The following is a 21,640-nucleotide window of genomic DNA, read 5'->3' on the forward strand; positions in this document are numbered from 1 at the left end:
CAATTTCTGTAATAATACTTTCACATTTGTTAAAATATACATGATCTAAAATACTTCCGTAATCTGTAGTTGGATTTGTGATTAATTGTTTAAAGCCTAATCTTGACATGAAGGTCTTTATACTTCTACCTTTCTCACTATATTGGTATTTGGTCTTCATTGAAATCTCCTATTATCATAATTGCAGAAGTCGGAGATGATAGATACTTTTTTTTTTTTTTTTTAAGATATTTTTTTGCGGCTTACGCCTTTTATTTATTTTTGAAGGGACAGACAGTAGGCTGACAGGAAACGGGAGAGAGATGGGGGGATGACATGCAGTAAAGGCCGTGTCGGGTCCGGGAGTCGAACCCGCGGCACACTGCGACTGGATTACCAGTCCGGTGCCCAGACCGTTACGCTACGGCCTGGGCAGATGATAGATACTTTACCATGTTTTCGAGAAATGTGTTTAATTTCGAAAGGTCTGTTTTAGGTGATCTGTATATGTACGTCATTACGTCACCAATCGAAAACCAATTACACTCTGGCATTGGGTTTGTCATGTAGGTAGGAAGGTGTGAGACCATTGAGAGCTTTATAAACAAGTAAGAGAAAACTGGAGTAATATGTACATGTTACATATGTAATATTACATGTTACATATGTAATATGTAACAGTACGGCAGCCCCCTAGGTTCCAGTTGTTTGTTCAGACACATGGAAAGCAACTACTGTGGCCAGAATTAATTTCCTTGGGTCTAGTAGGAATATAGTAAATAACAATAAAGAAATCGCCCTACTTTACATTTTTCTAAGAACAGACATATTTAGCTACTTGTTCGAATCCTCCCGCCCCCCCCCCCTGTAACTATACATTTTATCGTCTCCACGAGGCCGAAGGCATGGGGAGAGAGTATGTTTTGCACTCAGTCCCGTGTGTGTGTGTGTATGCGTCCGTCCATCCATCTGTTACCAGCCACCAGGAGACCGACTTTTGTAAAACACATTTTTTTATATTCTGTCCAAAAATCCCGCAAATCGTTACACAGTATCTCTATAGTCATGTGTTCAAGATGGATCTGTCCGATATTTCATATTCCATCCTAATTGCCTAACATTGGCTTTCAAAGTTTGCAGGATTGGCCCGTTTTGAACAAAAAGCCTCAAATCAGGAATGCAGCGTGCAATTTACATGAAATCATTCATGGACTTTCCTACCAGTCTGAGGATTATATATAACAAAATTTTGGAACAAAATGCCTCAAATCATCCAATTGCTATCCAAGGCGTAAGAAGAAATGGCACCCTTTTCACATTGACCTATTATAGCACCACCAGGAGGCCACAACCTGACCTGCCCTGGTGGAGACCTGGGCACGTTAACTAGGTGTAAATGAACTTTCCCACCATCACTGCAGTTGTTGCGTCTAGATCTTGTATCTCTGTGTTATGTTCCCTGGGCTATTTCCTCCTTCTGTCATAATCTACTCCAGCCCTGGTCAGTCCTGAGTCTGACTCTGACCATTGTCATGTTGTATGTGTTTGTATCACCTGTGCATTAGAACACCCCAATCCTAGGTGTTCATCGTCACTACGTGGCTTTCTGTTCTGTGCTTGGCCCCTGGCCCCAGACAAACTTCAATTTGGCATAGAGTAGCACAAACATTGCTCACTCTCTGCTGATTTCTGATCGTCTGCACCTTTGTAAAATTGACATACACACATGCACACACACTCCTCTCTCTCTCTCTGTCGCTCTAAGGCCTGGGCTATACGTCTCTAGGTTTTTATAAAACGGATATTTTCGTACTCCGTTGTCGTATGGGCAGGGGCCCATACGACAAAGATATGTGTCCACACATACAACCCAAAACGATCATTTTTGACTCCAACAAGCATGCCAGGCCAGTAGGTGGCGATAAGAAATATGTAACGCAATAGAAAAATGTTCTGAGCATGCGCGGTGAGCTGGTTTCCCAATAAATCCCCCCACGTAACCCGGTAGTACTAAAAACAAAACAAACAAGGCATGCAGACAGGAACTCACTTTCTAATATAAACACAAACCCCATTTTCCCAGCTGACTCGCTAGCCTAGTGGACTACTACGCACACTTGTAATCTATGCTTTGCTTCGCTTCGCTGGTTCGCGCCCCACTGCCAACACTGTTTTTACAACCGCAGACTTTTTAATAGTTTTTGGATTAAGGTTGCATTAAAAAGACTGGATTAAGGTTGGTGAACGATGTGTTGCTCCCCTGCTTGCATACATAACCGCAAGCAGGGGAGCAACGCATCCTTCACCAACCTTAATCCAAAAACTATTAAAAAGTCTGCGGTTGTAAAAACAGCGGCGGCAGTGGGGCACGAACCAGCGAAGCAAAGCATATATTTTCTTAGTCTGCGTAGTAGTCCACTAGGCTAGCGAGGCAGCTGGAAGAATAGGGTTTGTGTTTATATTAGATGGTGAGGATCCGCCCGCGCGGGTGGCGCTAGCTGTCATCGTGTTTGTTGTCGTTTCTATGGTAACCTCACGTTCACCCCGGAAGTTGTTCGTTTATCAATCCATGAACTGATGCGCATGCTCAGTGTTAAAAGCAACAACGAACATGCGCGACTAGGGAGGTGACGTCATCCTTCCTCAAAAACTCAGTTTCGCATGACTACACAGCTCCACCATCCGGATCTTTTCGAAAATCTCCATTTATTTATCCGTTGCCAAAAACCTCCGTTTGAGTGGCCGAAAACGCCGTTTGCGTCTGGCTGAAAGGCCCAAACGCACATAGAAATGTGCGTTTGAAAAAACACCCAGAGTCGTATAGCCCAGGCCTAAGTAATTAGTCTCATGTCGAGCAGCTGTGCATTGTTTCTCCCGGCGGATCCTGCCGGGAGAACTGGAGAGTCTGGATTGGTCCGATGTGCTCAGGAGCTCACTAGTCGAAGAAGCATGGCTTGGCTTTAAAACCAAATTTACATCAGTACTAAACAACATGGCTCCTCTGAGAACCGTCAGGGTCAAAACCCGCTCGGAGCCATGGATGAATTCGGACATACTGACTGCAATGAAAGCCAGAGACAACAAATGCTCTGAACTTCTTAAATGCAAGTCCAAGCTAGCCAAGCGCAAGCGCTTCGACAGTGATCTCCAAACCAAACTGTGCATCCTTAAAACCCAATGTAACAAGCTAAGAAACGGTGTAATTGCCATGACCAAATCAGCCAAAAGTAACTTTATCAATGATAAAGCCGAGGAAATCAAAAACAATCCTTGGGAGCTCTGGAAGCTACTAAACAACCAACTAGGCTGTGGTCAGAAACTTAAAACCAGGTTTACTAACATAAACATCAAATCGAATAACACCCTCATCACTGACAAGCTTGATGTAGCCAACCACTTGAACATCTTCTTTACAAACATTGCAACAATGCTGGTTAACAAGCTGCCCTCCCACTCTGGGCGTTTTGGTGTAGAGCACATCAAAGCCTTCTACAAAAACCTAGGTGTTTGTAAAGATTTTAAAATGGCAATGGTAACAATTGAGGAGGTACTTAAAGAACTGAGTGCCCTCCAACCCCACAAAGCCACTGGCCATGACAATATTCCCTCCAAATTTCTCAGAGACTCAGCCATTTCCATAGCTCCAGTCATCACCCACATAGTAAACCTCTCCATGGCCAAAGTAACCCCCCTAACTACCGCCCTATTTCTATTCTAATCTCGAAAGTGATGGAAAAAATAGTCTTTGAACAGGTTGAAAAGTATCTTGCCACTAATAAATTGTTGTACGAGTTCCAATCTCGTTTCAGAACATCCCACTCCACTGACACATGCCTCCTCTATTTGAGCGACCACATCAAACACGAGGTGGATGCGGAAAATACTGCGGCATGGTCATGCTGGACCTCCAAAAGGCTTGACACCGTGAACCACTCCATACTGGTTAACAAGCTTAAAGCTATTGGTTTTGATAGCACATCAGTGAGCTGGATGCAATCCTACCTGGAGGGGAGAGAACAGATGGTGGAGGTGAACGGAACACTGTCCCCCCCCCCTCCCAGTGAGCTGTGAGCGTCCCACAAGGAAGCATACTAGGGCCCTTACTGTTCCTATTGTTAACGACATGACATCTTGTGACTGCAACTTGTTCCTGTTCGCAGATGACTCAGCACTGCTGGTCTCGGACAGGAACAAACTGCAGGTTGAAAACACAACTATCCTTACACCTGGGAAAAACTGAATCCATTCTCTTCGGATCCATCCTGGAGGCCAATCTTTCTGGTGATAAAATGGCCACCAACGTAATCAAAAAAGTCAATCAAAGAACAAGATTCCTTTACAGGATCTCCTCACTGGTAAAAAAAAACACCTTGAAGACCTTAACAGGAGCCCTCGTACAAGGTTTCTTTGACTATGCATCCACCTCTTGGTACCACAGCACCTCAAAGGCCCTTAAAACAAGGCTCCTACAGTAAAGCAAGGTTATCTAAAATATATCCGGGCATGACGGATAGTTGCGATAGATGCTCACAATCACCAGGGAATCTGTCCCACATGTTCTGGTCTTGTCCCAAATTGATCCCATTCTGGAAATCTTTCTTTGACATAATTTCTGAAGTGCTGGAGACGACCATTTTGCCTTGCCCCCAAATTGCAATTTTTGGAATCCCGGAGGAGGATGTAGTTTTACCCAGAAAGCAACTTAATGTTATTGCCTTCGCCTCATTAATCGCCCGCAGGAGGATACTTTTACAGTGGAAGGCTAAGTCCCCTCCCTCGGCTAAATCATGGTTGATTGATGTTATGTCCTTTCTGCAACTTGAAAAGATCAAATTCACAATTCGAGGGTCCTCTGACAAATTTTACAACCATTGGCAACCTTTAATATCGTATGTAGGCAGTTTAGAATCACTTTCACCTGACTGAAGACACGTGGTGTGGGTGTGCGGATCTCTACTTGGTGCAGTGTATATATATAGCATAATGTATCGGAAATCATTACACATGAGAGTCGAGAAATGAGCCAATTAAGCTTTTATTTTTCTTGTTTTTTATTTTTTATTTTTTATTTTTAATATTACTTTGTTTTATTTGATTTACCTATTTGTGTTATTGTTAATGTTATTTTTACCCCCCATTTGAAATTGTTCACTAATCATAACCATATGATCCCTCTCTTTATATCTTAGTGTCTTGTCTACCTTTTGGTTTTATACCTGTGTATATACTGTTTGTTATGTGTGTTGTTTTGTACTCAACCCATTGATTTTATACCTGTGTTTATATGTTGTTTGTATGTCTGGCCTCGTGGGGAGGGATGGTGGGTGGGGATGACTGGGAGGGGAGTTGTGGGAGAAAATGTAAAAAGAAACAAAGAGTCATATTCTCTGTCTGTGAAACCTGTGAAATCTTTCTCTTTGAATAAAATTTACTTAAAAAAAAAAAAAAAACAAGGCTCCAGACCTCCCAAAACAAACTGTTCAGGCTCCTTCTTGGCCTCACCCCCCGAACCCACCTCACCCCTGCCCACTTTGACAGGCTGGGATGGCTTAGGGTCGACGACAGAGTACAGCATCTTGCAATGGGTCTGGTCCACAAGATTCGATACACCACCAAGATACATGTACCTGTCTAAATACTTCCTTAATGTAAACGAAGTCCACACCCACAACACCAGAGGGAGTGCAACAAACCATGTACAACCCAGATTCGGCACAAACAAGGGACTAAATTATTTTCGCTCCTATGCCACCAAAATGTGGAACGCCCTACCAACAGTCATTAAGACATGTGAATCCCTTGACTCCTTCAAAACCGCTCTCAAAAGTCACCTACGGATGGCTGCAATTCAAAACTGGCCTCTGTAAAATCTGAATCCCCCCCACCGCCCCCCCCCCCCCTTTCCCCCCACTGTATATGTATCTTTTCCCTTTTTGCTTCCTATATGATGAATTCCTGTTCTGTTCTTTAACTACATAGAAGTGTCTATTTGCATGTCTCTAAATGTTTTGATGAATTGAACAATGTGGACCCTGTTGTAAACAAGTGTAATGCTTAATTGGGTCGTCCACTCACAGTTAACAGTCTTTGTATTGAGTTTGTGCTTGAAATGTACTGTAATTCTACAAACTGTTAATAAATATTTCAATCAATCAATCAATTCCCATACAGTCACTGTAGTTCCGGTGTGTTCTCGCAAGCAAGCCAATATTTCACCTGATAATTACCTGATAATTTAACCTAATATGCATACAGTAATCCATCAACTGCTCCCACTGCACGTTTAATAAATGCATGCAGTAAAAAATCAATCTACTGCAACAGCTGCGTGGGGACACCTACCTCTGTAATGACTGACTATAATTAACAACATGGACATTTATCTCATTTCAGGAAGGAGAAGGATTTTGTGGAGAAGCGCTGGAAGGACGTGCGGGTGGGAGACTTTGTGAAGGTGGTGTCCAACGAGATAATCCCTGCAGACCTCCTGCTGCTGTGCACGTCGGACCCTAACGGAGTGTGTCACGTAGACACGGCCACCCTGGACGGAGAGAGCAACCTCAAACAAAGAAGGGTTGTGCTGGGCCTGTCCGCTTCTGTGAGCATCAGTGTTTTAACTTTTAACCTTATCTGTTTCTTTCCTAATTGCCTCTTACTGCTCAACGCTTCCGTTTCATACTGTATGCACTATGCATGTGACGTAGATACATGCCACAGACATACAGTACACTAAATGTGTGGATGCCTCATTGACCACTCTGGGGCCATACATTCATAGTTACATGCTGTATGTCGCAGACATATTATCTGGTATAGCTTGCCTTAACTCCACTGCATGATAAATGCCTGAGTTTTAGTAGAAACTTTACTTTATCAGGCCACTTTCCGAACCGGTTCTTTTTTCCCCGCCTAATATTGAACCAGATCAGAACGTTTCCAAATTAATTGATTCAGAATCCTAAAAGTTGGTTTGGAACTAGCCTCGGTACCCAGGCTTTTGTTTTCGTTTGCATTTGGTTCAAAAATGAAAAACCTGGGGAAACCCATTGGAAAAAGTGGCATATAATAGGAAGCCCACTTCCTTGTACTTCGCTAACTTATAACAGTACAGTAGTCTGTCCAATATTATGGACAGACTACTTGCTTGTCACAAAATCCTTTAAATTGGGGGGCGTCTACTGCCAGATGCATAACAATTTGGGGTTCTTGACATGAGTGAGCGGTGTGGTTATGGAAAGAAAATGTGCATCATGACGTATGCTTTTCCCCTCCTTTTTCCCCAGCATAAAAAAACGCTCTAGGCAGCGCCGTTTCTTCATAAAAGCTTTCGGCAAAGATATTTGGTGTAGAGCAAAAACAGTAGGGTTCTATAGAGCCCTCAGGGACTATATGGTCAAAAAGTATATAGGGTTTGGTTTTAAGTGGCTATACGGTTATGTGCTGTGGTCCATTAAAGATTTACTTTACATCAGATGGCTCTGGCATGAGGATTGACTAATTAGCAGTGGTGGACATTATACCAAGTACATTACTTGAGTACCGAACTTAGGTAGATTCTTTTGAGTATGTGTATTTTACTCATGTATTTATATATTTTTTGTATACTTATTACTCCACTACATTTCAAATGTAAATATTGTACTATTGGCTCCACTACATTTCTAGGAAGGGGAAAAGTACATTTTGAATTAATTAATTATTACAGACAGACAGACAGACAGAGAGGTCTAGGAACATCTGAAAACTGCATTTAACATACTGCAAGTTAACATACTGATGCCTTGCTTATCGTGAGAATTACTTGTTCATTCACTTTTATTTTTATTTTATTCGTCTCCTCTCTTGTCATTTTGCAGACCTTGGACTTTGAGCCTGAGCGATTCAACAGCACGGTGGTGTGCGAGAGGCCCAACAACAATCTGAACCATTTCAAGTGTTACATGTGAGTATCAAGCACATGAATCACCAGTGCTCCCCACACACGTCTTTGAGTCTCCGAAAGCAGCCGAGCAAAACTAATTTCCAACCCACTCACTGCTATTCCGGACGCATTATTGGCCTGTAATAGGCTACGATCGATTTCCTCCTAGCGTACCGCCGTACTGTAGCTTTTATAACAGCCGGGCTTTCCTTCCTGTCCAGCTAGAGGCCATGAGGCAGCACATTCACTAATAGGGAATATTATGAGGGCTAATGAACATCTAACGAGATCTGACAGTAATGAGTGCGAGCGTGTGTGGGGTGGGCAGTTGCTGAAAGAAACAAAGTACATTTACTCAATCTAGAGTGCGGGCTACGTGGCCCTCACACCTATACACCGCCAAGCTGACCCATACGTCCGACTCTGAGTCATAGTGTCGAGGGCTTTGTCAGAGTATCCGTTGTTCCCGACGTCCCTGACTGTTTCCCTTTTGTGCCTTGTTCTCAGCTAATGAGTGTATCTTCCACGACTTGTTTCTTTATTTCTCCATTTGCAGAGAGAAGCCTGATAAGAACAAGCTGGGTGTGAGCTTTGAGAGTCTTTTGCTCAGAGGATGCACCGTGAGGAACACAGAGCATGCGGTGGGGTTCGTGGTGTATGCAGGTAGGTTCACAGGCGGATACACCATGAGGAACACAGAGTGCGCAGTGGGGTTCGTGGTGGCATCTTTCCAGTGGTGTAAATTAACTTAAATACATGTACTTGTGTACTGAAAAAATCTTTACTGGAGGGTTTCCCATTTTTCGTACTTTTTCTCCACTACATCTCACTGGCAAATATGATATGTTTACTCCACTACAATTATTTGAAAACTTTAGTTGCTTTATAGTTATTACAAAACATTACCCACTTTAGCCCTATATTTAGGCCATTTGAAAATAGCCAATCTACAAGCTCAATGTGTAGATCAGCTATTTTGAAAAGATTTTTATACATTTGAAAACTCATTCTGCAATGAATATTCTACTTCTATTCTACTTTGATACCAATACTTCTCCACCACTCCTGAATGAAGTGTCTGGTGCTGGGAGTCTGGTGCAACGCACAGGTCCTCGCGGTACTCCTGGTGAGAGCAGGAGTGGACCTGGTGAGACGTAGGAGGTACCCGGACAGGAGTCAACCCACAGAGCCTAGTCCCTCCACATGCCAGAATAGTACCTCTCAGTCCCGGCATAGTAGTTCCGGAGTGGTTCCAACGGATTGTGCAGCTCTGTCTTTCCCTAGTGGGTCTGATCGAGGGTAGCTACTGGGATGTAAGTCGGGACTTGATCACCCCGGCTGGGTCACCCGAGTGAGGGGTATGATGTTCGCGAGACCTGAAACCCAGATGACCTTGGGATATATCACTGAGGATACGTACCAGTTGCATCCATGCGATGTATTTTCATTCTGTGCTTTTGCTAAAGTACATTTTGAATTCTTGAGTATTTCTACATTTCTACATTTGGTATTTTTATTTAAAGGTACACTTGCAAAATAATAATTAATCACCCCATGACACTGGGCTCACTTACTTCCTGGACTACATGTTGTTTCAGTAAGACAGCTATACGGCCCAATCCCAATCCACTCCCTTGCTGACTCAATGAGCCCTCACTGACTTGCACATTCATGTCAAGTCTGCGAGGGCTTGAGGGATGTCCCATTTGAAATCGGTAAGTCAGTGAGGGCTCAGCCCCGCCCCTTTATGTGCCCTTTGCCAAAGTCAGCGTCGATGCTGACTTTAGGCTGACTTTGGCAAATAAATGACCCACAGTTCATAGCGTTACCAGTGGAATGAGGGGGATCCTCCGAACGTCAATCATTTAGGTATGCAAATTAGTTATGTATCACGATTAGAATGTCAACAAACACAATAGTGCTTTCTCACTGTTCTCAAAAGGAGACGGAATGGAAGCATATAGGCTATATATTTAATAATAATATTAAGGGAAACGTGATGAGAAATGACTAATGAGCAAAGTAAAAGAATATGGAAATGAAATGTATAATGAATATTATTATATATGAATATTACAACTCATATCACACAGGAAAGTGTATTTATTAAACTAATAATAAAACGATCATCTTAAATACTAAAATAGACATGATAGACATGTATAAATAGGCCAAGCATGTAGGTAGGCACTGGCTGTGAATGAGGACAGTTTGTATAAAGTGATGCAAAGTGTCATGAATGGTGGACTCATATCTTCAAAGTGCTGTCCCATTTCTTTCACAACAATTTGGAGCCCTTGCAGCCTCTCACCCTCAAGCACTTACAGCTGACGTCATTAAAGTCAATGAGGGTCTAGGGCTTGAGGGAGGCAATTGGGATTGGGCCATCCACAAGTAGGAGGAGTGCACCAAAGCATTATAGGAATTGTAGTCCAGGAAGGAAGTGAGCCCAGTGTCCATGACATCATGGGCTAAAATCTAAAATATCTAAAACCACATACCGTATTAGACATATAAAGACCCCAGGAAAGTGTTTTAAATCTTCTTCTAAAAAAATTAAAAATCTTCTAAACGTCATTAACATATTTTCTTTTTGGTGAGGGTGAAGTGTCCCTTTCAGTAAACAAGAATTGATGACAATCAATTAATTACCAGCTGCTGCCTTATCGAGTGATCTTGGTACATAGAAGTTGATCTATTGAAGAATCTGACAAAGTACATCATTTTTGTTTTTGTTTTGATTGTATTGCTGTATTGTTGTACTGTTCTTTCTGCTTTGGCAATGTAAACGTATGTTTTCTCATGCCAATAAAGCCCTTTGAATTGAATTGAATTGCCTTATATCTCATGGCTGAGAGGTCGGCTAGAGGCAAAAAGAGGTGGGTGGTTGCCTAGAGACAAGGCAGACAATCAGGACGATAGGTTAATGTCACAGCCAATGAGAAACATAGGTCTCAACTACAGCAAGTGGGCGTGAAAGCACCACAGAGAGAACATTGACCAGTTGTGCTTACACAGCAGCTGGTAAAAATGAGACCGCAGTGGCACAGGGGGTGTTGTAATGTACTGTAGACTATAGAACAGGAAGGTTCCTGGTTCAATCTCGGCTCCTGGCATTGCGTTGAAGTGTCTCTAGAGAAGGTTGGCATCTTGCATGGCTGCCAATGCCTCTACCTAGAGTAGAGATGAGTGGAGTTGGAGGATTTCTTTTGGGGTTTTTTTTGGGGGGGGGGGTGCACTTTCATGCTTTATTCAGATAGACTATGGTACAGAGAGAGACAGAGAGAAATGCAGACAAAGAGCAGGGGAGTGACATGCAGCAAATGGTCTGTCGGTCCGGAAATCAAACCACTGACACACTGAAAAGTGCTTTATAAATGGTGGTTGGTTCCCCGCAACCTGCTACAGTACTACCATCATTGCAACGTTCTGCTGCACAACCCAGTGAATCCACCACTGCATAAATGTTTCACTATCATTCGGAAACCATTTCTTGTACATTTCAATGCGGCAGAGGCTCAGGGGGTACTCCTCCTCGGAATCAGAAGGACCCCGGTTCGATCGGTGGCTTCCCCAGGCTTCTTGCCCATGAGTAAGTGTCCCTGAGCAAAACCCCAACTGCTCCCTCATGTGGCCACTCCAACCAAATCATTGCATGGGTCAATGAAAACTAACTAAGTATGCTTGATTTATAGGCAGCTGTAGTTGCGTGCCAGTGTCATGTCAATCGGAAAGCTCTTAGATCTGCTATTTTCTGTATTTTTAGAAAAAAAGTGGTTTATTCATAATGTATTTTTTGTACGTTTGAGTCCCTGGGGTCCCTTCCTAAGTAAGTAGCGTGCCATGTGGCCCATAGGGCAGGAGCCCATGTCCTGTTTCTGTAGCGTGCGTGAGGTGACTTGATGTGCATCCCCCAGCCATGATGTACAAGTACACCCCCTAGACATGATGCTATACGTCGCAGGAACTTACCCCCGATCCAAACCTTGATGCTGACGCCCAAGCAGGGAAGCATTGGGTGCCATTTTTATGGTCTTTGATATGACCTGGCTGGGGGATTGAACCCTGGCCGTCCAATCTCAGGGCCGACACTATAACCGCAACAAATGTAATGGAGGCAAAAGTACAATATTTGTGTACTGTGTGTTTGTGTATGTAGTGCAGTGAAAGTCATGTTTCCAAAACAAAACAATACAGTATATCTGTAAAGTACAGATATGTAGACTTAAAACATTTACGTAAGTATACTGTACTTGCGTAAATGTATTAAGTCTCAAGTAAATAATGAGTTACTGTCCACCAGGTAGGCCTATGCACGGTGTTGTGTCTGTGGCTGTGCTACATGTGTGAATTGTTGCCTCATGGGTCTATAATGGGTCTACAGTGTTTTCCCGAGGGCCTCGCATCACTGTCTCGCCTAATGATTTCCCAAAGAATACGGAGCAGATGAAACTGTTATTATTGCACTCTTTGAGATCAATAATCACTCCTCTCCTGAGTGAGTTTTTCATGGCTTGTTTAACCCATTCTGAACGGGCACCCATTTTGGTGTTGGCATCATATTATGCTTTAGCTATTTAAAAATAGCAGATCTACAAGCTCATATCGCGCCACCGAGTGGCGCGATACGAGCTTGTAGGTCTGCTATTTTTGAAAAAAATCGAAGAACGACTGACATTTTTTAGAATCTGATCTCAGGTCAGAATGGGTTCATCAGACCAGTGTGTGTCCGGCGGAAACCTCGTTATGAATCTGATCTCAGGTCAGAATGGGTTAATGCCTCTCTGTACATGGTGGTCATAATAATTGGATAAACGCCCTTCTGTCCCATGTTCAAGGTCACGAAACCAAGTCCATGCTCCACAACAACGGGCCAAGGTACAAGCGCAGCAAACTGGAGCGCAAGTTGAACAGTGATGTCATCCTGATCGTCATTCTGCTCTTCGTCATGTCTCTGATTGGAGCGCTAGGTACAGTGACATTAATCATAAATATATCATTACATTATACAAAGAGTGATTCATGGAATATTCCTTACAGTGTGTTTATTTACCTGAATATATTTAGATACTATAGTGTATAGAGCAAACATGTTCATGTCAAGGACCATTTATATTTGGATTGTGGACCAACATTCGAGAAGATTATGTGCATAAGAGTAAATGTGTCAATATACAAGCTCATTGCAATGCACAATTATTTATTATGAGGTTTTATTATGAGCTTGTAGGTCTGTTTTTCTTTTAATAGCTGAAAAATAAAAGGTGTTTAACCACATGAATCCTAGCGTCCTTATTCTGGGGCAAACATTCAGCAAACATAGCAGATAAAATCTCACAACCCAACGCGACGATAAAAGGAGCGATTCTCCTAGTTCTATAGTAGACCCATGTGGTACTCCGTCCAACTAAGTAGTACTGTAGGGGTTTGGGGACCCCCTGAAACCCCTGGGGGTCCCTGGATCCCACTTATAGAACGAACCATTGGTGTAGAGCAGGGATGTCAAACTCAAATACACGGTGGGCCAAAATAAATAAATTGGTAGAATTCGAGGGCCGGACTGTGTTTCAACACATGGGCACCGCGGTCAGGAGGACGTCCCAGGCAAATATAGCAAAAAAGTAAATGCATTTAAAACTGAAAATGCATTATTATTAAGCTCAGTTTCCTGTTCTATGATCCTCACAAAGCAGGACTTGTAGTATTATGGTGCCGGTGGTCCGTGCAATAATATACCAGAGGGCCAGTTCTAATACTAATTAAATATCATCCCGCGGGCCAGAGATAATTCATTCACGGGCCTGATTTGGCCCCCGGGCCTTGAGTTTGACATATATGGTGTAGAGAGACAGGAAACTGTGTGCCGAAGGACACAGGTCTCCAGAATCAAAGAAACGTTGCAATTATGTGGTCAAGCCAAGGCGCTATCTGGTCGCCTGCCCGGCACAGTGCATTTATGAATGGGGCCTGTCACTTCCTGGAGGCTGTTGGCCTAAAGCCCAGTGAGAGCAAACACTGTAGGTACACGAGACAACTGACCGAGTAAGGAAGGTACTATGAGTGGATGCCAAAAATAGCTGCCTCCCTTGCAGACAGAGTGGGTGTGATTAATCCCTCTGTCCTGACATACAGGTCACTACATCTGGCTGCTCACACTTCCCAGCATTCCTCCGTTCCTGGTCCCCGACAGCCTGGGACACCTCGACTCTGCCCCGCTGTCTGGATTCTATATGTTTTTCACTATGGTTATCCTGCTGCAGGTATATAGGGCACAATTGTGGGACGTGCGGCACGTGCGTGTGTGTGCGCGTGAGTGCTGTGCGAGTGTGTGTGTGCGTGCGTGCGTGCGTGTGCAACTGTTCATACACATGTGCAAGGTGGCCATAGCTGAGTGTGCAGACAGGCCACCTGGGAGACAGAATCTCCCTGGTTCACGCCCCGCGGTCTACGTGATGAAGTGTCCCTGACACGTAACCCCTTAACTGCTCCCCAAGCACTGCACTAACAGTCACTAATAGTGCCCTCTGCACCTAATAGTTATAGGATGAGAAAATGCAGAGGAAAAAATCTACAGTATGTGCAAATAATAGTTAGTTTCCTGTTTCCTTTGATTCCTGTTTTCTAGTTTGATTCCTGATTCCTGGGTTAGTGTCGAAGCATGTCAAAGTGTCCTTAAGCAAGACACTTACTAACCAACTAACTCCTAACTGCCCCCAAGCAGGTTGGTGCTTTCTTTGCATGGTTTCCTCTGCCGTCGGTGTGTTGAATGGGTGAATGTAATGCACATTGTAAAGCACTTTTGACAAAAGGCGCTATATTAATGCACCATTTACCCTTTAACCCATCACCTCCTATGTTCCCCCTCAGGTCCTCATACCTATCTCCCTCTACGTATCCATTGAGATGGTGAAGATCGGCCAGATCTTCTTCATCACCAACGACATTGACCTGTACGACGAGAACACAGACAGTCGGGTGCAGTGCCGAGCCCTCAACATCACAGAGGACCTGGGTCAGATACAGTACATCTTCTCAGACAAGACCGGCACGCTCACCGAAAACAAGATGGTCTTCCGTAGATGCACCGTAATGGGAAACGAGTACTCGCACCATGAGAACGGTAAACCTCACACATAGAACCAGTCAGACTAGAACCACACACGCACATGTAACACCTGAGATTCAAATCCTGTTCAAGGGGGAATCCCCCCTAGCCAGGGGCCATATTAGGCTATTAGCTCTGCTGCACACACGCATGCATGGAAATACACATGCACGCACGCACGCACGCGCGCACACACACACACACGCACGCACGCACGCACGCACGCACGCGCGCGTGCGCGCGCACAGACAGACAGACAGAGGCACGCACGCACATGCACAACACATGCACACATACACACACTGCACCTGCAACACCTGCAACTACACCCATAATGACAAGTTCAAAGGACCATTAGTATCACTAGTATTCACTACTGTGTGTGTGTGTGTGTGTGTGTGTGTGTGTGTGTGTGTGTGTGTGTCCGCACGTTTTGGAGGGGCTTTGCAGCTGTTCGACTGGCCGTTCTTCATGACGCCGACTCTGAGGAGGACGTGGTCTTCAGCCAGACGCCGCGGCCTCCTCCGCAGACGGGATGGTCAGTGGAGGCCGAGGACACTGGCTCCGAAGCCACGCAGCGTCGCCATGGCGCCCAGCGCAGCAGGAGCAGAGCTGCAGGGAGCACCTCGGGCGATGTGGCCTTCAGCAGCCCGCTGGTGAGACGGCAGCTCGGTCACAAAGCAAAAAGATGTCAACGTGTCGCATAATGCTGTGAATTCCACTCGGTATTATGAGGCAGAGGCACAGAGCCCAGGGCCGTATTTTGTCATCGGCATTCCACTGGTGGGGTGATGCTGGAGCTCAGACGCTCAGCCCACTGGAGGTTGCTATAGGGGTTTTCCACCTATACCTTGCAGGTTTCCATTTGCCGGGGGAGGATGGGAGCTAGAACTCGTGCCTCTGCTTCTGATTATCCCCCCTCTGTCAGCAGGTCATTTTTATGGCTGGTGGGCAATATGTTTTATTGCTGCTGCTTCTGGTCATTAAATAATAATAAATGCAAATAAATAAATATAAACAATTAAACATGCATATATATATATATATATATATATATATATATATATATATATATATATATTGTTAATTGATTTTGACTCGGTGGTAATAATCACAATCTTTCTGTATAGTTTAGTATACGTACGTACAGTACGTTAACCACATGAAGTATTTTAGGCAAGATCCATTTGTCAAGATTTGTCTAGAAAAAGAAAAGAAAAAAGACGGCAAAAATGCAGATCTACAGTAGAAGCTCCAAAACAAAAAGGCCACCATAGCAGAGCATTGAACCGTGCCTAGTATACGGTACAACAATTAATTTGTTAAAAGCTCAAGTTGTCTTTATTATTGCATTAAAATGGGCCAGGCAGCGACGCGCGGCGGCCTCATGTGGCCGAGGGTTCATGGTGCAGATGGTCAAGCTGCTAGGTGTCAGCGATGAGCATTGCCCCCTGTGTCTGAACACACATATGGCCCCGCTGGGTTACATTAGGCATGGACTATACTGATGGCACATGGACTACAGTAAATGGGCATTATATATTAGTCATGGTGTACAGTACAGTGGTCACGGTGCCATTTCTATTTTTGCCCACAGGAGGAAGGGTGCAGGCCAGCTGTTGTCATGGAGAAGCATGATGCTCGGACAAGTATAGTAAATAAGGTATAAGTGATGCTGCATGCGCATCACTTATACCTTATTTACTATACTTGCAAGGAATACCATACGACACTCTGTTACCACATGTACAAACAGTAATAATGATAATAATGATGATAATAATGATAATAACATGTAACATATTTTTATATAAAGATAGACAGAACAGGCCCAGGCGGTGGCGTAACCATCTGGGCACCCGACTGGTAATCCAGTCGCAGTGTGCCGCGGGTTCGACTCCCGAGCCCGACACGGCCTTTACTGCATGTCTTCCCCCATCTCTCTCCCGTTTCCTGTCAGCCTACTGTCTGTCCCTTCAAAAAGAACCAATAAAAGGCGTAAGCCGCAAAAAAATATCTTAAAAACAAAAAACTAAAAGATAGACAGAACAAAACCCAATGTGTACAAAAGGTGCAGTGAAATAAAATACAAACATTAAGAGAAGCATCGTGGAAAGGCCCTTTGATAAAAGCAAACCCAAATAACGGCAGATGATGGAGAAAAGAAAAATGGTGACCATGGCAACGCAGGCTTTTAAATGCAACAGGACCACAAATAAACCTTAAGTTGTGCCAACAGGAAATGGATGTGGCTCCGGATAGGAAGTTGCTTCGGCGGCTCCTGGGGAGCGGCATCGGCGGCGTTGAGGCAGACCCCTATGTGGACTTCTTCCTGGCTCTCGCCATCTGCAACACTGTAGTGGTTTCCACGGCAACAGCTCAGCGACAGAGGGTGAGCTGTGCAGTGTGTGTGTGTGTGTGTGTGTGTGTGTGCATGCATGTGTGCGTGTGCGTACCCTGGATGAAAGACATAGATGAAGGCTGTAGCCTATAGAGAGCGAGAGAGACAGACAGACTGAGACACTGCCAAGCATGAATGTGTGCTCTTTAAACTGGCTCCATCATCCTGTCTGTCGGTCTGTCTATATATTTGTCTTGTCTGTCTGTAATCTTTAGTTTAGTGTTTTTGCCCCGCCCCCCCTGCATCATGTTCCCCAAAGGAGCTTTGTGATTTTATATCCTTTTTTAATTCATCTTCAATAAAGTGTATTTTGCAGATCATGCAAAATGGAAGATAATCTACTGTAGTTAATTGAGAATAGTATATAAGGAGTTGCATCATGAGCAAATATTTTTGATTGTAAGTATGACCTACAAGTAAGACGCGCAAACGCGGGAAGCGAACGCAGCTCGTGTGTGTGTGGTTGTGTGTGTGTGTGTGTGTGTGTGTGTGTGTGTGTGTGTGTGTGCTACAGCTGCGCCCTGTGTGTGTGTGTGTGTGTGTGTGCTACAGCTGCGCCCTCTGGTGGCGGGCGGGTGGTGTCACAGCGGGACAGACACACACACACACACACACATACACAGACATGAGCAGCAGGGTCTCATAGTAAGTGGCTCACTGCGTTCGCAACTATGGGACAAAATTGATTGCCCAAAATGTAAAGTGACCTGGTATAGCACCACCATGAGGCCTATTTGAGTAATTTGGAGTGTCTTCTTTGGCAAAGCAAAGCAAAGTTCTTTGTTTACCCAGGGAAGTGGACTAAGTTCGAGATGCTTGTTTACAGCCACACCCTGCTCATAGAACATTTCATGGTAGGGGTTCAATGCCTTGCACAAGGGCACTTCAGCGGTGGTAATTTTAAGTTCGGTCGGTCAAGCATTGTCCAAGCAGCACACACAGTCACACACTGCTACCGTGGCCCGGTCAGTCTTGTAAAAGCAATTACTGCTATCAGTGGGTAAGGCCGGGCGAATTACACAACTTATTCACAAGAACAATGTTGGTGTAAGAAAAAATATAAAAATATTTTTGCATCTAAAGATTATCATTGCATATTACTATTATTGTGTGTATAGTATAGTATAGTGTAGTATCTATACTACACTATACTACACTATACTATATATACTATCTCATAATTCAGGTGGACAAGCACCCGATTGGCTAGTGTGCAGCCTTGTGGGACGCATATTATTCACAAAAAGATATAGAAACATAGTTTGCATTGTACTACTCTGAAAAACATTTAGCAATTGAGTTTGTTGCCCTACTAAGCACTAAAAATATGACACTGATCAGCCCTGTGGTTAACACACACACACACACACACACACACACACACACACACACACACACACACACACACACACACACACACACACACACACACACACAGGGCCAAATGCATGAATCTCCTGGTGGAGAATAGATTAATTAAGTTGGCATTCCACTTATCGGCCTCTCAGTTTGACTTGGATTTTTCATGCTCACTGGAAATGTTAGCCAAAAGTTGCCTCTCTCTCATCAGTGGTCAGTGCTAATTTCTGTAATTGCTCTTCTAAAGCCCCAGATGAAATGGCTTTGTCTCTTCTAAATTAACCACACAGTGAGGGGTGAGTGCTGGGGGAGTTGGGTCACCCTTATTAATTTGATTACCCGTTGTTCGTGACTCGTCTGTTTCGCGTTCAAACGGGACAAGATGGTGGGTTGTAAATGGAAGGTTCCAAAGCAAAAGGAACAAGTCGTTCCTTTTGGTGGAACGCATGCATCCTGTACTTTGTGGAGAGGGCCCAGAATCTCCCATTAAGCCGCTTTGTTGAAATGTCAGTGAAGTTATCAAAGTGGGACCTTGGGACGAATGCAAAAAAAATTAATAATAATAATAAAAATAATAATTGTATTAATAATAATAGAAAAACAAGCTGCAGCCTATTCATTCCTGTCTCCTTTGTAATTACCCAGCAGAGTGGGAGCCAAAGCCCATCTCTGTCAATGGACACGTTGTCGAGCCTGGTGAGGACGGCCAGCTCCCTCCGCCAAAAGATGGCCTCTTGGCAACGTTCGCCTCGGGGGAGCCCAGCTCTCTCTGAACGCACGCCGACGGAAGAGGAAGATGTCCCTGCTGAAGCAGACGAGCCCAATAAAGGCCTCGACATGACGGCGCGCGTCCAAACGAAAAGTGCCCAAACCGCCGAGCCCGTGGTCGACGTGGACAAGCTGTGTTATGAGGCAGAGAGTCCGGACGAAGCGGCGCTGGTGTACGCGGCCAGAGCATACGGGTTCACCCTTCTGGCCAGGACCCCCAGCAGCGTCACTGTGAGGCTGCCACACGGGGAGCTAGTGAGGTTTGAGGTGCTGGACACCTTGACCTTCGACTCCAACAGGAAGAGGATGTCGATCCTGGTGAGAAACCCAGTGACCACGGAAATAGTTCTCTACACAAAAGGGGCAGATTTTGCCATAATGGAACTGCTTGGCACACCATATGCAGGTATGTGTATAGGTATAACAGACATACAGGTATGGTGTCAGACTATTTGTATAGCCTATATATTGTTTGATGTGTAGCTCAAGGTGCTTTACACTGTTTACAGCACACATTTTGCTTTTTAACTGACGAGTTAACAGATAAGTAAGTGAGAATTGCGGCTTTGCAATCACATACATTGTCAAAGTATACCGTAACAATTGACTCAAATGGACCCGCAACGGCTCAGTACTAGATGTTGTCATATATATTTCCAGAGCACCATGGCAAGCAGATGAAGACCATAGCAGCAAATACTCAGAAACATCTGGACTGGTACGCTAAGGAGGGGCTGCGGACCCTCTGCTTTGCAAAGAAGGTGCATGCTATGGATATTAATGTTCACTGAAGAAATAGTTAATTGAACTCCCAAGAGTGTATAGGCTACAAATTGTTAAACGTCCATTTGGTTCCATTTGTACACAGTTAAGTCATACTGTGCAACTTTTGATTTGAAATTTTTATATAATCTTTCAATTTTATATTTTTCACAATCATCAACATACAGTAAATGTGTTGTTTTTGGACAACTTACTTTTTGATGAGTTGTGACCTGATGGCCAATATAAAATGTACTAACCCCTGATCAAGCAGGCAGGCTTCATTAGCTCAGTGGTAAAAAAAAATGCACGTGAAACCGGGTTCAAATCAGTAATTTACATAGTGCAGCATTAATACACTATACTCCTGATTTTACAGCTTTTGATTCTGTACACACTACACAGTATATACTCCAGCCCACCTAACTGAACGTACAGTAGACCAGAGTAATCTAGTAAGAGAGTGGCGACACTAGCGTTGACTCCCATTGTTGTAACAATGGAATGCGGAAGTGCTCATTCTATCTCAATGGGATAGTTCCAATGTTTGGAACTATAGCCGATAGCACACCGATTTGCGGCTAGATCAAAGCATGTCGCAACTCTCTTACTAGATTACTCTGCAGTAGACGTACTGTTATATTGGCTAAAATTATGTTTTATTAATAAAAAATTGGTTCTGGATTGCAGAATTAAGCATTAATTAGTGATTGTGTGTTGCAGGTGATGAGCGAGGGGTCATATAATGACTGGTCAACCATCAGACAAAGTGCGTTGACTGCCATGGCTGACAGAGAACAACTCATCATGGAGTCCTCCGTCCATCTAGAGACAAACCTCAACCTGTTGGGTAACACACTTCAGCCACACACATGCCACGCACACTCATGCACGCACGCACACATGCACAATTAAGTTGACGACGTTAAAGTTAACCACTTCACAACCCCCCGGCATCGATATTTGGGGAGAAGCGAACACTAGCAGATCTAAAAACTAGCAGATCTATAAGCTCACGCAAAAGAAGAATTGGTGAAGACCAGGACTAAGTGTAGAGGGTTTAAAGAGGTTAAGATATGCTCCATCTTTGTATTCAGATTAACTGAACCTCTTCTTTGGACATTTAATTGTGCCCTATAGGGGCCACGGGCATCGAGGATCGTCTGCAGGAGAGCGTCCCCGACACCGTTGATGCCCTCCGGGAGGCAGGGGTCCAGATTTGGGTGTTGACGGGTGACAAGCCAGAGACAGCTGTCAACGTGGCCTACACCTGCAGACTGCTGCGAGAGGAAGACCTAGTCATTCATATGAACTGCAAGGACAAGGTATAGGCCTTCTGAGCTTG

General features: G+C 44.1%; 1 protein-coding gene across 2 annotated transcripts in view; it reads left to right on the plus strand.

Annotated features, from left to right (window-relative positions):
- The window catches only part of atp10b (ATPase phospholipid transporting 10B), a 39,978-nt gene that overhangs the window by 8,085 nt on the left and 10,253 nt on the right, over positions 1-21,640 (plus strand). The window contains exons 3-14 of one of the 2 annotated variants that reach the window (XM_083785906.1): positions 6,373-6,577; positions 7,836-7,921; positions 8,457-8,563; positions 12,739-12,870; positions 14,033-14,160; positions 14,768-15,020; positions 15,456-15,661; positions 17,245-17,397; positions 19,411-19,939; positions 20,194-20,294; positions 21,019-21,145; positions 21,436-21,620. In XM_083785906.1, the coding sequence (XP_083642032.1) occupies positions 6,373-6,577; positions 7,836-7,921; positions 8,457-8,563; positions 12,739-12,870; positions 14,033-14,160; positions 14,768-15,020; positions 15,456-15,661; positions 17,245-17,397; positions 19,411-19,939; positions 20,194-20,294; positions 21,019-21,145; positions 21,436-21,620 (2,212 nt within the window). The remainder of the gene's footprint in view (positions 1-6,372; positions 6,578-7,835; positions 7,922-8,456; positions 8,564-12,738; positions 12,871-14,032; positions 14,161-14,767; positions 15,021-15,455; positions 15,662-17,244; positions 17,398-19,410; positions 19,940-20,193; positions 20,295-21,018; positions 21,146-21,435; positions 21,621-21,640) is intronic. The other variant, XM_083785907.1, reaches the window with a different exon arrangement.

This window comes from Protomyctophum parallelum (assembly GCF_964188405.1).
Source record: "Protomyctophum parallelum genome assembly, chromosome: 16".
NCBI lineage: Eukaryota > Metazoa > Chordata > Actinopteri > Myctophiformes > Myctophidae > Protomyctophum > Protomyctophum parallelum.